The 26,136-nt window shown below is 37.6% G+C and overlaps 1 protein-coding gene and 1 pseudogene across 1 annotated transcript in view; both read right to left on the reverse strand.

The window, feature by feature from the left end:
• Window positions 1–1,361: 1,361 nt before the first annotated feature.
• LOC114047862 lies at window positions 1,362–11,944 on the reverse strand (annotated as a pseudogene).
• ADCY2 (adenylate cyclase 2) overlaps window positions 5,217–26,136 on the reverse strand; it is a 562,787-nt gene continuing 541,867 nt past the window's right edge. The window contains exons 23-25 of the mRNA XM_027868958.1: window positions 15,301–15,415; window positions 11,743–11,867; window positions 5,217–5,994 (exon numbers count right to left, since the gene is read on the reverse strand). Of these exons, the coding sequence (XP_027724759.1) occupies window positions 5,842–5,994; window positions 11,743–11,867; window positions 15,301–15,415 (393 nt within the window). The 3' untranslated portion in view covers window positions 5,217–5,841. The remainder of the gene's footprint in view (window positions 5,995–11,742; window positions 11,868–15,300; window positions 15,416–26,136) is intronic.

Here is a 26,136-nt window from a genome sequence, read left to right on the forward strand (position 1 = left end):
GGCAATGGAAAGGCATTAGGTAGGTAGACCTTCAGATATAATTAATAAGAAACTCCAGAGAGCAGGAATAAAAGATGAACTGTGTCATAGGAAATAAAGATGTGCTTATTGTGTTGCAAGAATGATGACAGTTGGCCTGGCAGTGTTTTCCACCAATACCCTTGCAATGTCAGGAGAAAAGAAGGCCTTCAGGACCTTGGATAGACCCTCTGTGGTGATCTTATAGGAAGACCTGGAGAAGAGTTGCATAAGATTAGCAGGCATGGATGGGTTGTGATTGGCATAATGTGAGGGAACTCTTGAATTGATGAGATTGCAGATCCATTTGAGTATGGATATGATTTACATAAGATATGAAGGCATGAAAAGGTTGCCTTTTGCATTGTTGGTGGGAATGACTGGTCCTTATTTTTTTTTTTAAGAAGTAAAAACACTCAGCAAGGAATAGTTTACCTGTCAGATTTATGGAGAACAGAAGAATTTATGACCAAAGAAGAGATATTATGAAATGCAAAATGGATAATTTTGATGACATTAAATTGAAAAGTTTTTTTTTTCAAAAACAAAGCCAATGCAACCCAGATTAGGAGGGAAGCAGAAAACTGGGAAGAAAAAAATTTTTCAACCAGTGTCTCTGATAGGGGCCTCATTTTTAAAATATATAAAGAACTGAGTCAAATTTATAAGGATACAAGTCATTCCCCAATTGATAAATGGTCAAAGGATATGAGTTTCCTGACTCCATGGCTATCTTTTTACCCACTATACCATACTACCTTTCATAGTTAAGTAAAAATATAATGTAAAAATGTATTAGGTTTTCCTTAATCCCTCCAAAACCCATGATCCTGTATCACTAAGAAGAATTCTGTTCCCTAAATTTCTAATTATTTTTAAAGTTTGGGAGATACAATAATTTCTTCTTATAACAAATGCCATTATCCATTTTTTCCCTTCATAAAGTCAGTATATTAACTTCTAATTAGCTTCCACTTCAACTACCTAAATTTGAGGTAACAATGTATTGGTTCTATTAAATGGAGAAATGGTGATTCTCTCCCAATACCCCAAACACCACCCACAGCCGTATTGTATTAGGCTCAAGGTGTGCAATTTAAATTACCAAGGAAATGCAGTCCTCAGACCTATTGTTCACTGGCTTTGCATACAAATTAAAATGTATAGGTTTTCTTAGGGGAAAAAATAGAGTTCCTTAGGAAGCATGGACATAATATATGGCACCTACTTCTTTGCATGGATGTCAATGTGTGAGGAGTAAGATTCAAACTCTATGGTGACCTTCTGATTGACTCTGGTAAGGATTTGCATAATCTCAAACTTGTGAGCATTCAGTTTCAGTACTAAACAAAGTGATTGGATAAACCGTGAACCATGTGTTTTATTTCTCCAAGAATAATAGCCTGTAGATATGCATATAAGAAGTCTGTCTCAACAAGCTTTTTTCTGGAAAGGTACGTCCTTATCAGTGACACTGTCACGAGCGCCACTGTCTGTTTTAACACCACAATCCAACTCAGTGCCTCTACATGCCTGAATAATAAAAAGCTTTGGTTTTCCTATTAGACTTCTACACTTTTGTCTTTTAAAGAAACTTCTTACTCTTTTCAGTTCAACAGATCCATCCGTCCCAAAGATGATTCCTTCTTCACCATGACTTAGAATCATGCAAACAAAATGGCTCCTTTAGCTGTGATCTTCTTTAGAAACATTGTACATTAATTCAACTATTTCTTTAAAAGTCAGATCTATTGTATTCCTGACTTCATATCTCAAGCTCTTGAACATATTCCTGAGGTGTGCCACATCTACATAACAAAATGGCATGCTAGGGCTGGATGAAAATTTTCATTATTGATTATTACGCATAACCCCATTTCTGGATAATCCATTTTATGAGAGTCTAGATTTTGCTGACTTGCTACCATGGAGGATCTTTATTCCTGAACTTTTGATGGATTTTGAATCTACTGTAATTTCAGTATTTGCCATGGTGCTTCTATTATCAGCGCAAAATGACTGAAGTCCAGAGTTGTTTGTGCTCCACAGCCATGATTAGTCCTTACTAATTTTTACATGGTAAGACTTAAATTATAGAGGACTTCAAAGAATATTTTTATCATCTCTCTTTTTTTTTTTTTGGCTGATGAGAAAAGGAAATGCATTCTGATCATTGTGACAACCTAAAAACTAACAAACATACAAAATAACATTAAAGTTCTTGTAGAGATAAGCTAAAAATCTTCAGACACACTAATTTTGTTTTGGTCTACCAAACTGTCACCAGTTAGTCAATGATGCTTATTCAAAATCCCTGTTTACAAAATGTTAGGAGGGAACAGAACGCACAAGTTGTACCATTCATAAATTGAAAATTAGTGGGAATATTGGTCATACATAAAAAAGCCATAAGGTTGCATTCATAAAGAAATACATACAATAAGTTCAAAATGGATAAGTAACTTAAATATAAAAAGGTCATATAATAAAAAAAAAAAACAAGAGCTAGACAAGGTACCTTTGACTACATTGACTACATCTAGCTACAACTTGGTCTAGGTGGCAGGTAGAATTTTAATCAAACAAGGGATTGAGACAATCACAAATAAAATAATTCCAACCACAAAAAAATTGCCTAAATGTGATCACAAGCCCCGTTTTGTACACTGAAGAAACGCATATGTCCTCAAGAAACTGATATAGTTATGAGCCATGGATTTGGAGCCAGAGAACATGAGTTTGAATCCTAGTATTGCCACCTACAACATGCAGTACTTTGAACATGTCCTTAACCTCTCTGGGTCCCAATTTACTCATTTATAAAATTAAAATTCAATAAAATAAAAATATGTATAAAATTAATGGTTTGGACTAAATAAGCTTTAAAGTCCCTCTCAGCTCCAAATTTATAATCCTTTGACCCCATGATTCAAGAAGTTTCACTGAGTGGATGAGCATTGATAGAGATTTACTAACAATGATTAACGTCCAATTTCTATGAGATTCGGTGACTATTTTTCATATCTTCCCTAAGAACATACTAAGGTATATATCCAAGCTACACTAGGCATACCCTTCCCTCCTTGCCCTCTTGCCTGATTCAGGCCACCTAGAACCTATACTTGGCCGCTCACACAGCTTGAGTGGAATAGGAGTCACCAATTCCCTTCAGGTGCAGTGGAGGACCACCAACCTTACTATTTATTCAGCTTCTATGCCTGCAGACCTCTGGCACAATCATCTGACCTCTTGATGGCCCAACCTAAGGGCCCCATCTGCCATGCTGCTGAACCATTCAAACTTCTAGGCCTTTCCATCTATTGTGCAGCCAAACATTTTTTATGAAAGAAGAAATAGCAATTTCTTCCAATGATAATGTGAGCTTCTTTAGAGAAGGGACTGTCTTACCTTTTCTATTTGTAAACTTAGTGCTTGGCACATCACAAGCACTTAATAAAAGTCTTTTCATTCATTCAAGTCCCAGAAATAGAAGCCTGGGAAATTTATTGTTGTTTTCTAAGATAATTAAGCCAATAATAACATATGGTTTTATAAAGCTAGTGATATTGATTTTGAAAAATCAGTCAATTTCTATCACCAAAAGTCTAATTTTAAAGCATGAGAAATACACAATGAAAAAAAACTATCAGTTTTGTTGTCCTACCATTGGTGTACAGCCATATTTAAACTTTATAAGGTTAAAGTTCCTATGGTAAATGGCCCCCAAATGACCTATTTTTCATTACCTCATATTACAGCATCTTCTGCCAGACTGTTTTGGTGGGTGTTAGACCAGGCTTTCAGGGAAGCCAGCCGGCAGAATGGCAATTCATCACTCCAACAGATGGTCCAGTTTTAAACCTAGGAAATCCTACTGGGGAAATCTATAAACAAGACTTTTATTGCCATTCTTAGGTATTTAGCAAAGAACAGAGGGACTAATGCTGTAAGGGATATATTTCACGGGGTTTTCTGATGTTTGTCAGAAATGCGTAATGAGTAAATAATACTGAGATAGCAGGAAATATTTTTTCCACATCATTTATTAGGCCAAATAAGTGATAAGAAAGCATGCAAACAAACCTTGTCTGAATACAAAGTGGTGGACTTTTTTTTTGTTTCACTTTTCATTAAGAATATTTGACAATATATGTGTGTATACACACACACATGTATATGCATATATATGTATATATGTGTATACCCCCCACAATTCTCTGTCTCCTTTCTCTGTGTGTGTTTCTCTGTGTTTCTCTGTGTCTCTCTGTTTCTGTCTCTGTGTCTGTCTTTCTGCCTCTCTGTCTCTCTCTAATTTGTGGAACAGTTACTGACCTGCCACAATGATATAGAGAACTTCCCTACTAATATACTTCCCTACCCCAATGAAATAACAGACCCAGTTTAAAACACATACACGTATGTGTGTGTATATGTATAGACATATATAATGTGTATATGTGTGTATACATATGTGTATATGTATATATGTATATGTGTGTATACATATATATACACACCTATTAGTGGCAGTGTGACACCAAGACTGTAAATCATGTTGCTTCTCATATGTGTGTATGTTTATCTATGTGAATGAATCAGTATATAGAATTATGTAAATATATAATACATATATATAAAATATACATACAAAATGTATGTGTATATGGATATGGATTTGGATATGTGAGTATATGTATGGAAAAAGATATGTATATGTAGGTATAATTATCCCCATCTAGCATTGTGACCCCTTGTAGCTTAGGCCAGACTTGATCTGGATCTGCCCAAGGTCTTTGGTAACCAGACTAGAGATGATAGCAGGTCAGAGCATCCTGCAGCAGGTGTCCAAGATGCCTTTCTTGGCCTTTGCCTCCATTGACCTTCATCCTTCTAGGTCATTCATACTTGAAAGTGGTAGAGAGGCCAAACAGGGCTGATTCTAGAACTGATCAAGAAAACCACATCTTCCCAATGCTCAGGGAGTTCTTTCTGAAATGTGTTCCTGGTGTATCAGAAGGAGAACAGCTGGGGAGAATGTATCCCTTAGGTCAGAATCAGGGAAAAGGGAAAAAAAAAGAGGTCGGTGGAGAAAGACACAAGTCACAAGACAAAGTACATATAAATTTTTAATGAATTAACCTTACAAAAGACAATGGCTTCAAAACATGATGTATTTTGTACAAAACTGGTCCTGTGTGGTGAGGACTCTCTCTGGTTTCGATGGCAATGGACCACTGGCTATGACATCTGAGACAGTGCTAGAAAGCCATCACTGGCAACACCATATCACAGAGGGCCTGCAGGTTGCCATTGGTTAGGAGACACAGGGGTGAAGATGCCAACTAACATGGAGGGACAGAACCAACCTATTTACAAATACTGTATATTTTAATATCAGACTAGTGGATGAGGTTGGGGAGCTACTGTATTTTCCAGAAAATAACATGCGCCAGAAAATATTATACACCCCCTAGTTTTATTGCCTTAAGAATTGTTTTGTTTGGTTTCCTTCTAATATTGTAAGTCCTTTCATTCTTTTCTTCTTGTTTCTCTTCATTTTGTTTCAGTCTTTTCTCTGCTTGAGAGTAAACACAGTGCAAATGGCAGTACAGTCATCTAATCCCTTGGTGTTCACTAAATAAAGTGTCCCAGCACGTCAGAAAAGAGATGTGTGAGCCACTGGGGCATGCAGACTCTTCTGCACAAGTTCCATAGAGCAGAAAAGAGCACACTCATTCAAATCAGGGGAACAGAAATGCCTTCTGAAAGTGTGGGGCACTTTCCTGAAAAGAGAATATATTTTGCCAAATTCAGGCATATTCTTCAGGATGCCACATTTGCCTGGGAAAGGGACCTTGCCATTTCTGTATGTACAAAATATGTCTTCAGTTCACCTTTTCCTTTCACATTGATTATTCCTCTGCAAGTGCACATGTATCCTAGTGTCTGTAACACAATGTTTGTCTCCTCAGTGACCTGAAAGAGAAGTTTTAAAAACATAATTAGTGTATATAGATTGGAAAAACTGAATCAGGTCTCAAAGTCTGCTTTTTTTCCCATTAGGTTTGTATATACATACACATATTAATATCACATGTGTAAATACATATATATGAGTGCATGTGTACATATACACATTATTTATAAATGCATATGGAGCATATACATAAACACAGTTATTTTTCCAAGAAAGATATTTGCAAATGATTGTCGTGTATGCAGTCATTAATACATTTGTTACTTATTTTCCAGTTAGATCAAAACCCCAGTTTGATATTTAAAGATAATAAACCTTTTGTTGTTCTACAGAGCAAACTCAAGAATCCGATCTCTTGTAACAAGAGGGATTTACTATGCTATATACGTAGTATTTCCAGACCAAACTACATACCACTTTCTATGCTGCTATGCAATTATGAAGCCTAAACCTGTCCCAAATATCATAGGATTATAGATTTAGACCTAGAAGGGGTCTCAGATGCTATCTAGTCCAAACCCTTCATTTTACAGATGAGGAAACAAAGGCTCAAAGTCACTTTGACTAGACTTCTTGAGCAGTTTCTGAATCAATACTGCCCGAGAAGACCCACTGCACACCAAGATCACCAATAGTATCATTTTGGAACGTGATCAGTGAGGAAGCATTAAGGTAGTGTCTTAGAAGAATAAACAACATTCTGAAGCTGTTATGTGCAATGAGTAGATTTGAGGGAAGGCAGAAATTCCTTTAAATAATTAAAAGGTAGCTCAGTCTAGTCAAAAGAGCATTGGACAGGCATTATTGACCTAGGAACTGGTGTTGGTTCTTTGACTGATGAGTGCTGTGATTTTGGGCAAGTCATTTAGGATAATGGAATTATAGATTTAGACGTGGAAAGGATCTCAGAAGTTATTTGGCATGATATTTTAGTTTTAAAGATTAAAGAGACTGAGGCCCAGAGAAATAAAATAACTTGTCCATGGTCCCACATGGCAGAAATGGCAGAGCTACTCATCCAGTGTTCTTTCCAGTATACTCTATCTCTCTGGGCTTAATGTTTCTGTAGCTACAAAATGAGGGAGTTGGACTGGAGAGAAAGTGTGGTACAATGGAAAGAGCTGACTTTGGAATTAGGATACCTGGATTGGGATACCTAAGGATATCTGGAAATCCTGTTTCTGGTACTACTCACATGCCCTGGAGCAAGTCACCTAACCTCTATGGGGCTTGGATTCCTCATCTATAAAATATATTACAAATGACTGAGACAAAGACCTCTTGCCTGGCTTGCAGCTGTGAGGGATGGTGCCATCCTTCATGAGAAAAAACAAACACACAAATAAAGAAACAGACTTTTGGTTAAACTTGAACCCAGACTCTTGGCCCTTTTTTCTGCTGTCTGGATGTTTCTATAAGGATATATGGCTGTCAGTTCCAATTCAACCTGTCCATCATCTTGCCTTTTAGCTTCCTAATTTTCTTCACTGTTTTATTTCTGTCAATACATTCCCAGTAACTAAGGCTCATGAATCTAGCATTCTCTTCATTATTTTTATTTATTTTAGTCTCCATCAAATTCTAGGTATGTGAGAGATACTGTGAAATTAGAATAATGGGACTTAGTAATTGAATATGAGAGGGAAGACTGCAACATAGCATCAAGGCTTTAAACATATGAGAGATAAGGAAAATAGTAAGTCCACTGAGGTAGTGATAACAGAAGAGGAACAGGTTTTGGGAGAAATGCAGTGATTGGTTTTGTACATTTTAAGTCTGAGGAGCAGGTGTGATATCTAGGTGGGGACTAGTGCAAATAGCTAAAGATTAAGATCTCGATCTTGGAAGAGAAGTCAGGCCTCGAGGCAGAGGTTGAGGAGTCATTTGTGCCTATGTGAAAGCTGAAGCCTGACAGTGAGTGATTTGGGAGAAATAATGGAGAGAGGGATCAAGCACAATATCTTAAGGAACAAGGAGCCAGGAGCAAAATGAGAAACCAATGAAGGTCAAAGAGAAAGAGTAACTGTGGAGGTAAGAAAGGAATTAGGAAAAATAGGATGCCTCAGAAGCCAAAAGAGGCAAAAATGTTGAGGAAGAAAGAGTAGTCTAAAGTGTTAGATGAGCTCTAAGTTCTTCTCTAAAAACATATAATCAACAGATCTGTTAGTCTTATAGAAGTGGCTCTGGTAGATTCTATGAAGTAGAAAGACTTCAGCTATTAATCTATTGGTGAGTCATATATTGAAGGTCCAAGGTCTCCCTGGCTAACTTTAGAGAGGCACATCACCAGAAGTTTGAATGCCAGGTAAGGATTTTTTTTTCTGTTGTGTTAAAATTGTATCTTTTTCTAGTCCCCTTGACCTTTTCCCCTCTTCCAGTCAGTATATTGAGTTTATAAAAAGGTAGCCAGTGTAAAGGGATAATAGCAGGAAATAAGATTGCAAAGGGGAACCTGGAAATTACGTACAAACCATTCCAAAGATCAAAGGAGCATAATTTACAAATTGTATCATGTATTAACTAAAATTCACATCTTGTTAATATGAGCCAAATTGAGGAAAACCACCTAGGCACTGATTATCAAGGTTCTGGTCCCATAATATGTGAATTCCAGACTAAATCCAGACCTCCACAGCTCCACGCCAGCTGAACATTGAAAAGGTACTTACTGATAATGATGATATGATGACTTTGAAGTTTCACTGATAACTTTGAGATGATTTGGACATGTTAATGAGCTTCCCCAAGGTCACATAGAGAGGAGTGGGTCAGTTTCTCCCCAAAACCCCATAAAAATAAGTCCTCAAACTCCTGCCTCTCGAGCACTCTTCCATCTCCTTAGGGTTCATGCTGCTGAGTGATTCCAACTCTAAGCCACGGTTATGTGAGTGATATTCTCTTCCTCTCCCCATCCCCATCCTCTTCCTCATATTGCCTTCTTTCATCATCCCATTCCCTCATCCCCAAGCCATGCCTGTACCCCTTTCATCATTTGTCTCTGCCTTTATGGCAGAGTATGCTCCCATACTCTCTGTGTTTAATTAAAGTATTATTGCTGCTTCATTTCCTGCTGCCAGTTGTGGTCTTTACCCAAAGAGCTATGCATGCCTGCCCCATTTCATAATTTCATAATATAATTATCAACTCATCTGGTCATAGCAACTCATGCATACCATCTACTAAAGTGTGGGAGGGATTTGATTTGCATTAAAAGAGAGGCCAACTGCATGGGAAAAAATCACATATCTTTTGAAATCCTGAGGTATATTAATAAAGAATTTCTTTTGTTTTAATATATATTTTATATTCCCAATTATGGGCAGTCCTGTAGCCTAAGGTGCAGGGGCAGACTATCTCTGCCAAAATGCTGGGAAAATCACCATATTTTAAACAATCAAAGGGCACAGTAGATAAAATGTTGAAGTTGGAGTCAAGAAGACTTGAGTTTGAATCCTGCCCCATATACTTTATACTTAACTGTATGATTCTGGACAAGTTATTTACCCTCTCTGTCTCAGTTTCCTTTTCTGTAAAATGGAAGATAATAGTAGCACCTACCTCACAGAGTAGTTGTGATCATTAAATGAGATAACATATGTAAAATGTCCTGCAAACCTTAATGAAGCATACAAATGCTAGTTGTTACTATTTAAATTTGAGTTTATCATTTGTACTATTATTTGTAAAACTGAAACATGGAAACATGGAACATAAATCCTCTTTACACTATCTTTAACAAATGGTTTTCTAGCCTTCCTTTGAACATCTTCAGTAGTGGAAAACAATTTCCCAAGAAACTTCTTTTCAATTTTGGACAGCTAAGTTTTAGGAAATTCTTCCTCATATTCAGTCAAAATCTCACTCATTGTGGTCAATCAACTCTCTATAGTGACCAATCAGAAGAAATTTTTTTTTCCACATGTCAATGCTATAAACAGTTAAATAGAAGGATAGTTGGGAGATAGATGTTATAAAAACATGGAAAGATGGAACATCTAAGTGTCTAAGGCAGAGTGGCAAGTAGGTACTATATGGATTAAATATCCTATGATTTTTTTGGTAAGGATAATGCTAATGACCTCATATTTACATATGAAAAATTTATAGTTTATGTCATATGTTCAAAATGATTTCATGGCTAGAGGGCTTTGGTCAGTGTCTAAAGATACACCAAAAAGGAGCAATTTACCTTCCTATATCCACTGCTTAGGAATTAGATGATCACATTATCTGTATTCATGGTTCCTAAATTAAAGAATGTTTACTTTGACAGGTACCAAGATTTTTTTTTCTTTAATTAGCCTAGCATGGGAAAAATACTATAACACCTTTGTCATTGTCACTGAATTAAGCAGGGATTCAACATAGAAAATATAACTTAGGATCATGTTTCTGGATGTGAAAAGGACCTCAGAGCTTATCTAATCTAATGTTTACATATATGTATATATATGTATGTATGTATATGTGTATGTGCATGTATGTGTATGTGTGTGTGTGTGTATATATGTAACAGATGAGGAAGCTGAGGCTCAGGGTAATTAAGAGATTTATTTGCCTGAGATCATGCAAATAATAGTATCGGAAATGTATTTATACCAAGATTCTCTGGGTTGAGAACAATTCATCTTTCTGTTTTATCATGTTGTCTCCCTTACTTAAATGATTTCACCATTCCTTCCAGATGTCTGGCCTCACTCCCAAGCAAATATCTCTTTTCAACTGGATTGCTTCTGGCAATTCATCAGGAGTTTTTTTTTTTAAAGAATTTATTTTCATTTAAGATCTAATTAAACAACCAACTATCCTTCTATTTAACTGTTTATAGCATTGTCATGTGGAAAAAAAATTTCTTCTGATTGGTCACTATAGAGAGTTGATTGACCACAATGAGTGAGATTTTGACTGAATATGAGGAAGAATTTCCTAAAACTTAGCTGTCCAAAATTGAAAAGAAGTTTCTTGGGAAATTGTTTTCCACTACTGAAGATGTTCAAAGGAAGGCTAGAAAACCATTTGTTAAAGATAGTGTAAAGAGGATTCGTACATCAGGAACAGGTTGGACCCTAAATAACTTTTAAAGTCTTTTCTATGTGTTTAAGATAAGTAAGTATAATAAAAGTGACTGGTACTGTTAGTTTCTTTCTCTTTATTGAAACCCAGTTCTTGTTATATGAAAACCTTTGTTGCTTTGTGGACTGTACTGGTAAGATATCTCTTTTAAATTTGCCAGTGGAGATGATTTTTTGCTTATACTAACTACCCTGTACTCTGTGACCTGTCCTTCCAATCTGCAGATTTCTCCCAGAACTTTCATTAAGGAAGGTACACAGACCAGCCATGTCTTCCTCTTTCTTCAGGATGCACTCCAGACTCTCCCAGACTTTGTCTACAATTTCCTTGGGTGAGGTACCTTTATCTTCTCCTCCCTCACTTTATAGCTTCCTTTAAATGTAGTCTTTAAAATGTAAGCACTTGAAGCCAGATACCATCTTGCTGCTTGTGTTTATTCTCCCAAAGTTTAGCAAAGTGCCTGGAATATCGAAAGCTCTTCATAAATGCTTGTTCCTAACATGACTAACCTGCCTAACCTTTTTGGGAAAAAACTGCATATATTAATGAAAATTCTTCAGTGTTTATATCTTATTGTGTGTTAATCTTCACACTATTATGGTTTGTGGCAGCCCCCAACTCATTGTTTCTAAGCACATGAAAAAGATAAATGATATCAATCCAAATTGAAATACCTGTATTTTATCTAAGACTCCAGTGCTGTCCATCCTGCTGGCCACATTTACTGTGTTGCCCCAAATGTCATACTGAGGTTTCTGAGCTCCAATTACACCAGCTATTACAGGGCCATGGTTAATACCTGTGAAACATCAGATTCTAATTAACAAGGCAATAACAATTTCATCAGCTGTTTCTAATAGGTGACATCTTTATGAGACTGTTTTCTGATGGGACTGGGATAGAAGTTATGCACTCTTGCTATGCATATTAAAGGACACAGTTTGTAAAATGGGGAATTGGTAGCTTTTTATTGAACACATAAATGAGATTATGTCAGGAGTCAGATAGAAGTAAGAGGAATGAGGTCAATTTAACATTTTTGTGAAAGGAGAGAGGGAAGGGAACGAATAGAATTGGGTGAAAATGTTTTGGTTAGTCTTTGATTCAGCCAAGCATAGGAAAAAGAGAGGGGATTACAGAATTGCATGGTGGGGTTTTCTAGGTTGAATTGTAAAATACAGACAAAATTAGTCACTTATTTCTAAAGAAAATCATTCCATTATCTAGGTTGCCCTTAGTGAAGGAAAATTGGAGGTGTATAGAACAGCACTCAGGTATAAACAAACAGCTTCATCAGTTCTCAAAATGTACACTCCCCATGAAGCTACCAGCTCCATTTTACCCTCAATCAGCTTATTTTGTCATTGGATCAAATATACCAAAGATTCCCTCAGGAGCTTTAGCTATCTTTTCCTTCCTCTGCGCACTCTAAGGTGAAAATCTCTCCAAAGAGTTGAAGAAAAAATATAATTTTTAAACTGTTCTTTAGTCTAGCTACTTGATTTTCTTTAGGCCTGTCTCAATTTCTTTTATTCCTAGGATATGTAGATATGTGCTAATAGGTGTGGCTGATATAGTTTTCCTAACAAAAAACAATTACCTTTGTGGCAGCCTACACTAACTACGTAGGTGGCATTTGCTTTTGACTTAGGCACATTGACTGGTTTTTACATGAAATTTAAAAACAAGGTGTATACAGGCTGGGTGTACTTCAGGCTCAGGTTGCCATGTTAACCAGGCCTTTCTGACCCACTTGGCACCTCTGTTATTGCAAAATATGGGCTCTTCTTCTACCCCTCCAAATGAAGAAGTTTTTAGATTAAAGTGAACAATGACCTCAAACTAAAGTATCTGGACTTTTCCCTACTCATCTATGGTTGTTTTAATGAAAGATTTGCTGCTATGGGGGAGAAAAGAATCTAGTACAATGAAAAAATGATTGTTGAGGTACCAGGTAGATACTCTTGTAAAGCCAATCTTTCAATTTTACTCTGGGAAGCCAACTAATAAAATACACTTGTCCATAAAGCCTCCACCCTCTCATTGACCATTAGAAGTGAAGAATGTCTTGCTATCATAGAGAATGACTTTTCAAGCACACGTTTCTGCTCCAGGAGTCAGAAGTAATTTCTCTTCCACTCTAACGAGCAGTTCTGAGCAGCCATCGGGTCTAAGGCCCCTGGACTGTAGTTCTGCTGGGTAGTTTGAGGTCTCTGCTTCCATCAGCTCGTTCTGGCCGTGTAGTGTTGACATTCAGTCACTCTACAACTCCCAGAGGTGGCCCATCCTGACCTGCCATCCTGCTGGCGAAGGGGGTAATTTCCATTTTGAGAACGAGCACAGTTGATCTGTGATTCTTGATTAACAGACTAACTGCCCAGTTTAATATACAAAAGAAGAAGCTGGGGAGGAGAATTCAGCTTCAAGCTTTTTTTTTTTTTTAATTTGGAAGAATGCTGTCTCAAGGGTCAGGAGACATTTTCAGTACCCCAGACTGACCACTAGATGGCAGTATCTACTAGGCACAAGAGTAGAGCAACAGCTTTGCAGAAAGAAAAGGTTGGGGCAGGTAACCAACCAGACTGTTACCTAGCAGGAGAGATGGGTTTGCTGGATGGGTTTGTAATTATAACATAAGTCCTCAAAATTTATTATATTTAAAGGTGATTAGGTATGATTTCCATTGAAGTCACAGTTGAAAAATGGCTTGACGGTTATAAATTTGACCTGTTTTCTCCTCCTAGTGTTATATTAGTAGTTCATTGGAAAATGACATAGTCTAAGTCATAGAAATTGTAACTGTCCAATAAAATTAATCTATTGTATATATGTATGTATGTATACCCTTTATCTGATCCATTGACTTTCCCTACTCTGTAATTAGACACTTCTGTGGGATTTTGGGAATCATAACCCAAAGGGTAGGAATTCTCATGGTGGTAATGGAGAGAGTACAGGCCATGGAATCCAGTTCTCTCCCCATTTATATGGGAAGCAGTTGAATCCATGAGGGTGCTGTATAAGAATGGGAAGGGGGCAGTTTGGGTAAAGCAAGGGGAAAATCTGACTACTTTATCTCATCAAATGAGAGCTATCTCCTTTCTCCTGAGAAAATAGCTCTAAAAGCAGCCTTCTTGTCATGGTGACACTATCTCTGCAGAATTTATATGGCCTGGGTGAAAGTTACCAGGAATAAGGCGGGCAAGAAGGAAAATGGAGCAAGAAGATAGATAGAGCCAAAGCAAAACTACGAGTTCTCTTTGTCATCATATTACCTACACAATGCAAAGAATGATACAAATAAACAATGATCATTATATAAGAAAATTATAAGGCAAATTTTCTGCTTTATATTCCTTAATGCCATTATTCTCTCTACCTGCCTAGAAAAGTCCTAACTTCCTGTGTGTTATTGGATTCAGGACATGAATAAAAATGAAAGCCAGATAAATATCAGCTGCTCCCCCCAAAATCAGATTTTCAAAATTATAAGAAATTAGAAAAACAGGGAAAAAATTAAGCTCACAAGGAGGTTCTTGAAGAGAGCTGCTTTTTTATTGATTCTTCTTTTCAGTAGAACAGGCTTTTAAACTTCAGGGGAAGCAACAGATCTTTGGGCACCTTTTAGATCCTTGCTCTTATCAAAATCAATGTTGCTTAAAACAGAATTGAGGTTAAAGAAATGAGATCACTTAGGTGAAAGCAGCTGAGTGTTATAAAAATGTAAGTGTTTGTTTGCAAGATAATGCATTCATTTTCTTCATTTTTAAGATGGAAAAATGGGGCAGCTAGGTGGCGCAGTGGGTAGAGCACTGGCCCTGAAGTCAGGAGGACCTGAGTTCAAATCTAGCCTCAGACCAAACACTTGACACTTACTAGCTGTGTGACCCTGGGCAAGTCACTTAACTCCAATTGCTTAAAAAAAAAGAGAAGGAAAAATGATCTGCTTTTCCTGTTTATAAAGAATTTAGACTACGTTCTTTTTGTAGTATCACATAAACTATGAAATGGTGAGAATCTAACTTAACCTTTAGAATCATGATTGATTTTCTTTTGAGTTATGGATCCTAGAACAGTGACTGGATTTTTCTTTCTGCAATCTATGCTAGTTTCAAGGCTAGAGATGTTTGCATTTCACCTACTCTGGGTCTTTGAGCCTACCTAGTGTATAAGACAGTCATTTGTTTTCACAAAGAGATCAGAAAGCACATGGAGTCCTTTCCAAAACATACCCACTCGCAACTTGAAGTCATTGAAGGAATGTTTGTTGATTACATCCAATTTAGCTGCCAGGGCAAAAGCAAATTCCACCATAGTGCCAATGTGCATGTACTGGCGCTCAGGCTCCTGAAGGGAAACAAATATATACAAAGGGTAGTTAGAGAAAGACTCAGAATATCTTCTGTTGATGCCCAAATCTGCACACCAATCAGAAAACTGCTTCAGAAACAAAACTCTGCAGTATATCCCATTATATGTAACCTCGTCCTACTATGGACTTTAAAACCTTTTGTTGGTATGAAGGACCCTTTCTATTTTATGGCATTTCCTAGGGTGGGGAAAAAGGAGAGACTCTGAATACCAGAAGGGGTAAAAAAAAAAAAGATTCTTTGAGGTGAACAGAGTTCACATTTGTTGGGGGTGGGGTCAAGGGTTGATCAAGAAAATCCACTGCTCTCCTCTTGCTGTTTGCCCCCTCCCTCCCAATCTTTTGCATTTCTCTCCCCTTAGAATCCAGAAATTTGCATGACCTCTTGTTAAAAGTACAATTGACAACTCCTGTTTGGTTTCTATTGACTAGGATAGCCTTCAGGATAATTGCCTGTCCCACTCAAGCAAGTTCAATGGCAATCCTTCAAATTTTAGATTATTCAAGTCAGTGAATTGTCTACACTGCCTAGTATAAGTACATAAACAAAACTAACATTAAGGATAAGTTAGAGGGAATTCATGGAAGTTATTCATCCTTTTTATTTAATAGGATTTAAGTTTGTAAGATTCAGACAGTTCTGATCAGCAGTCACTTAGTATATAGAAAGCCAGAGAAACTCGTGTTCAAGTCTCAACTCTTTCACATCCTGGCTATGTGACCCTCAGCAAGTCACTTAATTTCTGAGTGTTCTAGGAAGCTCTTGAAGATTTTAAGTTGCAAAAAAAAGGTATCAACTTGCATGGATTTTCCTCATCCTGGAGATCCCTATACTGATGAAACTGTAGGTCCAGCTTAGGCCTATTCTGCTTTCATAATATTCTTTTGCCATAATTTCTCTTTTATGAGGAATACAAATCTAGCCATTGAAAAGTACACCATATTATTCAATTGAATGTGGCTATCAAATTGGACTAGGTAATCTGTATGGTCTCTTTTCACTCTAAATTAATGACTTACAAACCCCAGAAAAGATACCTATGGGACAGTCCCAGATTCTCATATTCAGATGCAAAGTAGTGTCAGAAACTGCTTTTTCTAACTGCCCATTCATGGGTCCCATGGGGATTTAAGGTTTCCTACCCAACTGAAATCTCATGTCATTTTTAGGGAATGGCTCTATTGAGGGGCATTGCAATTAGAAGTTCATTAAGAAGTGCCACAGGACATTTTATTTTACTACTGTACAATTCAATGGATGATTGTCTTTCATAAAAGATATTCTATACCTTTCCTGAACTCTCCCCCAAACTCTTTCATGAATGAACTGTAATAAAATCCTAAAGTTGGATGGGGGGGGTGGGGGGGAAGGGAGATTTGTTTCTTCTGAGGACATCATGATGCTGAAGTAGAGTGATGCTAAATATGTGCCAATGACCTTCTCTGGTTAACAGAGTTAAAAACAATACTGCAAGGTGTGACTCAATGGTTGGAATCAAAAGTTGCAGTGGAGATAAGGATGGGAGAAGACTCTACTCTTGACATCAATCATGTGTGAAGAAGACATCTAACCTGTATATGATGTGGTTTAGGGGTTTAGGGGGTCCTGGGACCCCAAAATCACAACACGGGGTCCTACCCGAAAGAATTCAACCCAAGCCTTCTTTCAGCCAAAGACAAGGTTTGTTAGAACATCCGTCATATTTGAACATCCGTCATATTGGGCAGACTCTTAAGGAGTCTGAATGTGGGTAAGCAGTGGCTAGATTACAAGAATCTAAGCCTTGGCTAGATTTTAAGAATCTGAGCTTCTTAATGGAGACAAGATAGACCCTATATACAGAGAGAGTGGCCAAGTAGTCCATGAGGTAATAGAATTCCCAAGGGTGGGAAATGGCCTGAGGCCATAGGGAGGCAAGACAATAGAAGGGAGATTGGTTGTAGCCACAATGAAAGACAAGTTGATGGGACCATAGCCTCAGGGGAATGCCAGAGATTTGGCCATGTGGGAAAGTCCAGGATTTTTCCTTTCTGGGGCTCAGATTCCAACCCCATCATATCTATGTGGTCAAACCAAAGCTGATCCCTGAAGCTTGGTGAAGACTCTTAATGCTTGTGAACAGAATAAAAGGAAGTAATAGGTCATGATGTCCTTTCTCAAGTCTGAGTTTAGGGGTATATATTAATGGACTTTTAAAAAAATACTGCACTCCTATCTGACCACTCTTCAATCTCCTTTGTTGGGTTTTCAGCCAGGTCATCCATTATCCAATTGTATCCCTTGTGACTCTGTCCTGAGTCCTCTTCTCCCTCTGTACTATTTCTCTTAGTGATCTTATCAGGTCCCATAGATTCTATTGTCACCTCTATGTAGATAATTTTCAGATCTATTTATCCAGCCCTAACTTCTCTCCTTCCCAACTGATCTATTTTGACCTGGATAGAACTCACAAATTCAACATATCCAAAACAGAACTTGTGATCTTTCTCTCAAAATCTTCCCCTCTTCTCAACTTTCCTATAAAGAGCACTGCCATTCTCCCAATCACCCAGGCTTACAACTTAGGTGTCATCCTCAATGCTGTCCTCTCTCTCAATCCCCATAACCAATCTGTGCCAAGTCCTGTTGATTCTTCCTTCATAACATCTCTTCTATATGTCACTTCTCTCCTATGACACTGCTATTACCCTAGGACAGGTTCTCATCACCTTACATTTGGACTATTGCAGTAGCCTGCTGGTTGGTCTCCCTGCCTCATCTCTCCCCACTCCATTCATTTTCTATTTATCTGTCAAACTGATCTTCCTAAAGTGTAGGTATTACCATGTCATCCCCACCTCTCATTAAAAAACAAAACAAAATTTCAGTGGCTCCTCATTTACTTCTAGGATCAAATATAAAACTATGTTTGTCTTTTAAAGCCCTTTACAACCTGGGTCCTTCCTACCTTTTCAGCCTTCTTAAAAGTTAATCTCCCTTAGTGGTGATAAAGAACTGGAAATTGCAGAGACACCCATCAATTGGGGAATGGCTGAAAAAGTTGTGGTACATGATTGTGATGGAATACTACTGTGCCCTAAGAAATGATGAGCTCAATGATTTTAGAAAAAACACGGAAAGACTTGCATTAAATAATGAAGAGCAAAATGAGCAGAACCAAGAGAACATTGTATACAGTAACAGCAGAATTGTTTTAAGAAGGACTTTGAGCGAATAAGTAATTTTGTGTATTATAAATACCCAAATTAACTATAAAGGACACATGAAGAAAGACACTATCTGCATCCAGAGAAAGAATTGATAAGCAGAAGTATGTATAGAATAATCTTAAACATATATCTATTTGTGTCTAATGGTAGCCATCTCTAGGGTGGGTAGCGGGAAGAAAAAAAAGAAATCTACATGACAATTTTGTTGTATTTTTTGAAAGGAATAGCAAGTTTTTCATTGAAGATTTTCAGTTTCATGTACAATCATCTTTTTATTGTACATCGTTATGGAAATACTTGTTTTATTTCATAAATTAAAAATGAAATAAAATAAAGTTAATCTGCACCTGCCACCTCAACCAAAGAGACCACTTTTGCCTCTCTTAGCACTTAGCAATGTGCCTTGTACATAGTAGGCATAACATGTGCTTATTGGCTTGGATAAGCCTTAATTTTTTTTAATCAGCTTTAGAGTATATGTGCAGCATAATTAGAATGGGGAGCAACTTAATAAACAGAGAACAAAAGCTGCTTGTTTTAATTTAATGTGCAATTAAAAATGTATATCCAGAGGTCCTTGAGATGACTGTGCTACACATTTTTATGTAAATATCAAGGTCCTTGAGACAACTTGCCTTCTTCTGTTCTTTAACATCACACAGGTTGATATTTAACCCAACCTAGCATTGTAGAACATTTTTAGAGTCAATAAGTGATTTGATCTTATCTGTGTCTAAGAGTCATTGAGACTGTAGTGGAGAGTGAGAAAATTTCTAAGCAGAATGCTTGTAAAGAAATAAATGGCTATGATTTATTGATAGGTATGATTCTGAACACAAGGCTTGTTTCTTCAGAATTATGGATGTGGAAGTACAGCCATATCAGATCCAGAGAATGTAACCAGTGACACGAAATTAAGTAGGGATGTTTCATTCAGAAATACTATTTTGAAAATGTGTCCTTATTTTACATTCTTAAAAAATGGCCATCAAATCCATAGAGAACTTCCTTTCCTTATTGGTTAAAAAATAGCACAATATGAACGCACACACACACACACACACACACACACACATACATACACACAACCTTCTGTCTTGTGCTCAAAGGTGAACTTAGAGTTTATGTGCCATAATTTTTTTTTCTTAGAATGAGGACAAGGTTTCAAAATTAAATGATGTAGCATAGTGGATAGAGCAGCAGCTTCAAAGCTAGGAAGAGCTGGGTTCAAGTCCCATCTCTGAAACATAGTAGCTGTGTGACCCTGGGCAAATCAGCTATCTTCCCTATGCTCTAGTCTACTCTCTAAGAGAGGTATAGAGAAGGTATCAATTGGCATTGATTGGGGAAAAGGAAGGGAAGGAAATAAATATTTAAGCACCTTTTATGTGCCAGGCACTGCTAAGAGCTTTACAGTATGATCTCATTTGATCTTCATGACAACTCTAGGAAGTAGGTGTTATTATTATCCCCATTTTACATTTGAGGAAACTGAGATAGACTAGAGGTTAAGTGACTTGCCCAGGGTCATACATCTAATCAGTATCAGAGGTTGGATTTGCACTCAGGTCTTATGACTCCAGGGAGGGTGTTTTTTTCACTTGGTTGTTCCCTCTACCAATGAAACTGTAAGTCTAGTCCCTATTCCTATCCTTATGTACTTACCATCTTGAAGGTAACATTCATTCCTCAAGTATACTTTGCTAAAAGTTTTGTGGGATACAAAAGAAGTATAAAACTTAGAAACAATGTATTAGAAGATTTCAATCTAACTCAAGGAAATATACACCTACATGAAACATTCAAATAATAATGCCAAACAATATGAGATTAATATTCAAGATAATGGTGCTGTTACCAAATGTTGAGGGTGGGGCAGCTGGGTGGCGAAGTGGATAGAGCACAGGCCTTGGACTAACAGGATCTGAGTTCAAATCCAACCTCAGACACTTGACACTTACTACCTGTGTGACCCTGGGCAAGTCACTTAACCCCCTTGCCTAGCAAACAACAATAACAACAACAACAAAAATAAAACAAATGCTAAGGAAGTTCAAAAAAGGGAGTGATTGATCCAGGTAGTAATGACAGTTGGAGATATGGAAGTGCTGATAAGATGTCAAAGCTTCCACAATTAGTTCAGGGTAAGAAAAATATATTTGGTGAAAGGAAGAAGAGACAGTGAAGGAAGCAGGATAGGATAGTCTGAGAGAATGAGAGCTAAAATATCATGGTGTCATTGTGGCCTACGGAACAGAGAGTTAACTTTCTGTTACAAAGAGATCCAAAAGAATGGTAAATAAGAACAGGTCTTTGGATTTGGCAAGAAGTAGGCCACCAATGAGCTTGAGAGAAGAGAACTGGTTAAGTGGAGTAGATAAAAGTCATTTCTAAGAGGACTAATGAAGAAATGAGAGGATGTCAAGGCAGTGGGCATAGACAACTTATTCTAGAGAAGGCTAAGAAAGGGAGAGAAACAGGGTAATAATTTAAAGGAAAAGTGGGATTTAGAGAAAATATTCTCCATAAAAACCTTCTGGTCATTGCTTCTACACTAGCCACTCTTCTCTTCTCTCCATCTTCATCCCTTGGTGAACCAAATCAACTCTACACTGTCCTCTTCTCTTGAATCCCTAGCCCTCTTATTACATTGGGGATTACGCTCAGCCAAGCCTCAGTCTTTGATCACTCCTACCATTTGATGCCTTCACTCCTACACACATCCTGCTGAACAAAGACTGATAAAATCTTACAATCATTCTGACTGGACCCACTACAAATTGATGTTGGGCCCTCACTCAATTGGGCTCGCACTGCAGTGAGGCAATCCTACTATACCTCCCTTATCAACCCCCTATCCCACTCTCCACAGTGGTGCTTACAAACCTTTTCATTTTTCCTCAAACCTCCCATGGCTTTCCCTGACCCCACTCTCTCAGCTAAGAATCCTGCCTCATATTCTATAGAAAAAATTGAGGCTGTTTACAATCCGATTCCATCCCATCTACCCCATAAGAGTTCCCTCTTTGTCATCTCCACTCTTTCCCTTATTTTCAATCTCTCTTTATCTATCTGTTCATTCTCTATTGCCTATAAACATGCCATGTCTCTTCTATCCTGAAAAAAACTCACTTGATCCTTCCATCTCTGCTAACCATCAGCCCATATCTCTTCTGCCATTTGTAGATAAACACCTTAAAAAGGCCACCCAGGTGCCTTTGTTTTCTCTCCTCTCATTCCCTTCTTAACCCCTTGTAATCTGGGTTCTGATCTTATCAGTCCACTGACACTGCCCTCTCCAAAGTTGCTAATGATCTAAATCCAGTGGCTTTTTCTAAATTCTCATTCTCCTTGACTTCTCATTCTTCCTTGACTGTAGCCTTTGACACTGTTGATGTCCCCCTCCTCCTGGATACTTATGTCACTGTTTCCTGCTATTCCTCCTACCTATCTGATGGCTCCTTCTTCTCCTTTGCTGGATCCTTTTCCAAATCACTCTCTCTAAATGTAGGTGTCCCTCGGGGTTCTATCCTGGGTCATCTTCTCTGCTCCCTCTATATTACTTCACTTGGTGACCTCATCAGCTCCCAAGGATTTCATTACCATCTCTACATTGATGATTCTTAATTCTATCTATCCTGCCCCAAATTTTCTACTGACCTCTAATTGCCTTTCAGATATCTTGAACTTGAAGTCTGATAGACATCTTAAACTCAATATGTCCAAAACTGTATTCTTTATCTTTCCCTCCAAACCTTCCTGCTTGCCCCCACCCCCTACTTTTCCTGTTACTATAGAAGGCAGCACCATCCTCCCAGTCCTTCAAGCTCCCAACCGAGGAGTCATCCTGGACTTCTCACTATCTCTCATTCTGCTCTCCTCTCCTAATATTTGTCACCAAGGCCTGTTGATTTGACCTTTGCAAAACCTCCTGAATCTTCTCTCCTCCAACACTTCCACCACTCTACTGTTTATCATTTCACCCCCGGATTATTGCAATAGCCTACTGGTGGGTCTCCCTATATCAAATCCCTCCAATACATCCATCTTGCACTCCAATCCATCTTTCATTCAGCCACTAAAATTATTTTCCTAAAGGTTCAATCTCAGTAAACTCCAGTGATCAAATTCAAAATGTTCTCTTTGGCATTCAAAGACCTTCCTTGCTAGCTTCCTCCTACCTTTCTGGGCTTCTTACCCCTTAGTCCCTGACACATACTCTTTGGTTCAGTGACACTGGTCTCCTATGTTGTTCCACAAACAAGACTGTCTAAGCTCCGGGCATTTTCTCTGGTTGTCCCCCTGTGTCTGGAATGCTTTTCCTCCTCCACTATACCAATGGATCTCCCTACTTTCCTTTAAGTCCTTATTAAAATCCCATCTTTTATTGGAAGCATTCCCTAATTCTTCTTAATTCTGGTACCTTCCTTCTGTTAATTACTTTTTATTTATCTTGTATATAGCTTGCTTTGTATATATTAAATTAAATTGTAAGCTGTATCAAATTGTAAGCTCCCTGAGGGTAGGAACTCTCATGTTTCTTTTTTGTGATCTCATGGCTTAGGGTAGTATCTGACACATAGTAGATACTTAATAAATGTTTATTGATTGACTTATAACTAAGATTTATGGGTTTTTTCCTTGATTTAAAATAGTTGAACCAAGGGAAAATGTTTTAAGTGAGATGAAAAAATTCATAGAGCAATGAAAAAATAAGAGGTCTCGAGTTCACAACCTACCTGTGACCCCGGGCAAGTCGCTTAACCTCTCTCAGTTTTTCTTCTGTAAAACAGGGTGAATAACAGCACCTACCTCCCAAAGTGTTTGTGAAGATCAAAGTGCTTTGTAAACCCTGAAGCACTATATAAATGCTATCAATTATCTAAGTGAGGGAAGGCCTGGGCTCTGGGGCCCCCAGAAGAAAAGCTTCCATTACTCAGAGAAGGAATAGGACATAGCACCTGTAACCCTTTGAAAGAGAATTTTCTACTTTTAATGAATAACTTAAAAATGAAAAGTTGCTTTCAACTAATAGCATAAACAAAAATTTGTTGGGAGCATCCTTACACATGGAAAGCTTTTCTATTATAGGCACTAATGTTGCTAAGCTTGTGACTTAGAAGGAAAACATTTCATGAAGGTATGTGCAGCCAGAGGTAAAACTATTTGTTCTTTAACTAGAAACACAAGCTGTTCAACCAACAAGCAAAAGGCTGTGTAACAAATACACTTTGCAGGAAAATTACAGTTAAGCCACCATTAGAAAGAACAATTTCATTATGGGGAAAAAATAAAACACAACATAACATTTCCTTTCTGACAAATAAATGTGCAACAAATGATCCCTGACTCACAGAACCTAAGAGTTGGAAGGAACCTCAGAGGGCATAACCCAAATTATGATGCTTGTCTAAAAAAAAATCTCTAACGTGCTTGGTTTCTTCTCACAGATTTCTCATCTTCCCATTTTTTTTTATGACTTTCAATTGAAACAGAAGGTTTCAGAGACCTCATTGTTAACAACAATTGAAACAGTAGTAACTCAGAGCAAATAGATGCTTTACAGTATAATAAAGTACTTTACTTCCATAATCTCATTTAATCTTCACCACAATCCTCTGAGGTGGGTAGGGAGGGTATTCTTCTTCTTTTTACAATGATAAAAGCTCAAGATAAAGGGAGAATGTGGCTTAATTCCAAAAACAAGAATTCAATTGAGTGGTTTAGCAATCCAATTTTCAGACCAAGTAAGAAGATAATTCAGTTCACTAGGTATGTAATGACTTGTAGTCCTCTCTCACCTATGCCCCAACATCCAATCAGTCACCAAAGACATTTAATTGTTGCTGTACAGCTTTCCCATTTATCCCTTCCTTTACATACCTATTGTCATCAACCTAGTTTAGGCCCTTATAACCTTGAATGAAGGCTATTACTGTAGCTTAAATGGTTTTCCTGCTTGGATACTCTCACCAGTTTTATAAATAGTCACCAAATAACTCTCCTTCCAGCAGGGCTTTGATTCTGTCCCTCCTCTAACCAAAAATGTTTAATGATTCCCCATTGTCAACCCTGTTGCTTTATTAGAAAAAAATAATAAATCTGCATTCTCAGGACCTGGGTTTGAAGCCATGCTTTGCCACTTTCTTCCTGTGTGTCCTTGGGAAAGCCATGCACCTTTTCTCGAGGTCACCTGTAAAAGTGACTAAATCCTATGAAAATTCCAAGTCTATAATCTGTCACTCAAAGCCATCCACAGTATGTCTTCTGATTTCCCATCACTCTGTTTATACTCTGCGTATTGCATTTGAAAGTATAGGCAGAAAAACAGGAAAGTTCTTAGGGAAATGTCATGCACAAAAGTACAAGGATGAGAAAGCATGTGGCACATTTGTGTAACTGTGGGATATTTGGCTGGAACAGATTATGGGAAGGGAAGTAAAGAGATAATGTTGAAAAGGTAAATTGGTATCAGATTATAGAGGCCTTGAATAATTTATTCTCCATCTACACACACTCTTACTTCAAGACCCAACTCAAATGCCACATATTCTTGCATTATGGTTTTTAAGGTCACCCCCAGTTAAATGTAACATCTCCTATCTTTTGTATACTCCTGGAGAACTTAGTTTATGTTTTCACAGGGAATCTAATAATGATGATGGTATAATAATCTAATAATAGTGATGATGGCAACAATAAGAGTAGCTGACCTCACACCTTAAAGTTTGTAAAATACTTTACTTATAATAGTTTACCTTGAACCTTGTCACTGTGAGGGAGCTAATGAAACTATTATCACTCTTAATTTAAAGATGAAAGGAAATAGGGAAAGGAGTTTAATGAACTGCTCATGCTCATACACCTGGCATTATTTCCAGGAGTCAAAAATTGAAGTTCAGGTCTCCTACCAATGACTTTTATCACAGGTAATTGTATATGTGTCAATGCATTAGGGACTTGTGATTTCCTGTCTGCTAGCTCTGGCTATTTTGCAGATTTCTTGCTGATACATCACTGACATCCATCAAGTACTTGAAAGTTAGTAAAACTCTTTTAATATATTAGCTTGAGTCTCAGAGCAATCTCATGAAGTAGGCACTATAGTTACTGAACTCCCAATTTTATTGCTGAGGAAACTAAGAGATTAAGCGACTTTTTCCATGGTCACACATCTGGAAGTGCCAGAAGTGGAATTTTAATCCAAGTGCTCTTGATATCTATGACATCTCATTTCCTCTCCATTCCCCATCTCCTTAAGTAGCAGTGTCTCCCAAACATCAGTTCTGGACTCACTTCTCCTCTCTATACTCCTAACTGCTTCCATGAGTTAAATTTTCATCTCCACGCAAATGACTCCCACATATGTATGTGTGTGTTTGTGTGTATAACTTGTGTAAATGTGTGTATATACATACCTACATCTTTTTCTACCTTTTCTTTTCCTTCCTTCCTTCCTTCCTTCCTTCCTTCCTTCCTTCCTTCCTTC

Source organism: Vombatus ursinus, unplaced genomic scaffold, assembly GCF_900497805.2.
Source record: "Vombatus ursinus unplaced genomic scaffold, bare-nosed wombat genome assembly UNPS02014791.1, whole genome shotgun sequence".
Lineage (NCBI taxonomy): Eukaryota > Metazoa > Chordata > Mammalia > Diprotodontia > Vombatidae > Vombatus > Vombatus ursinus.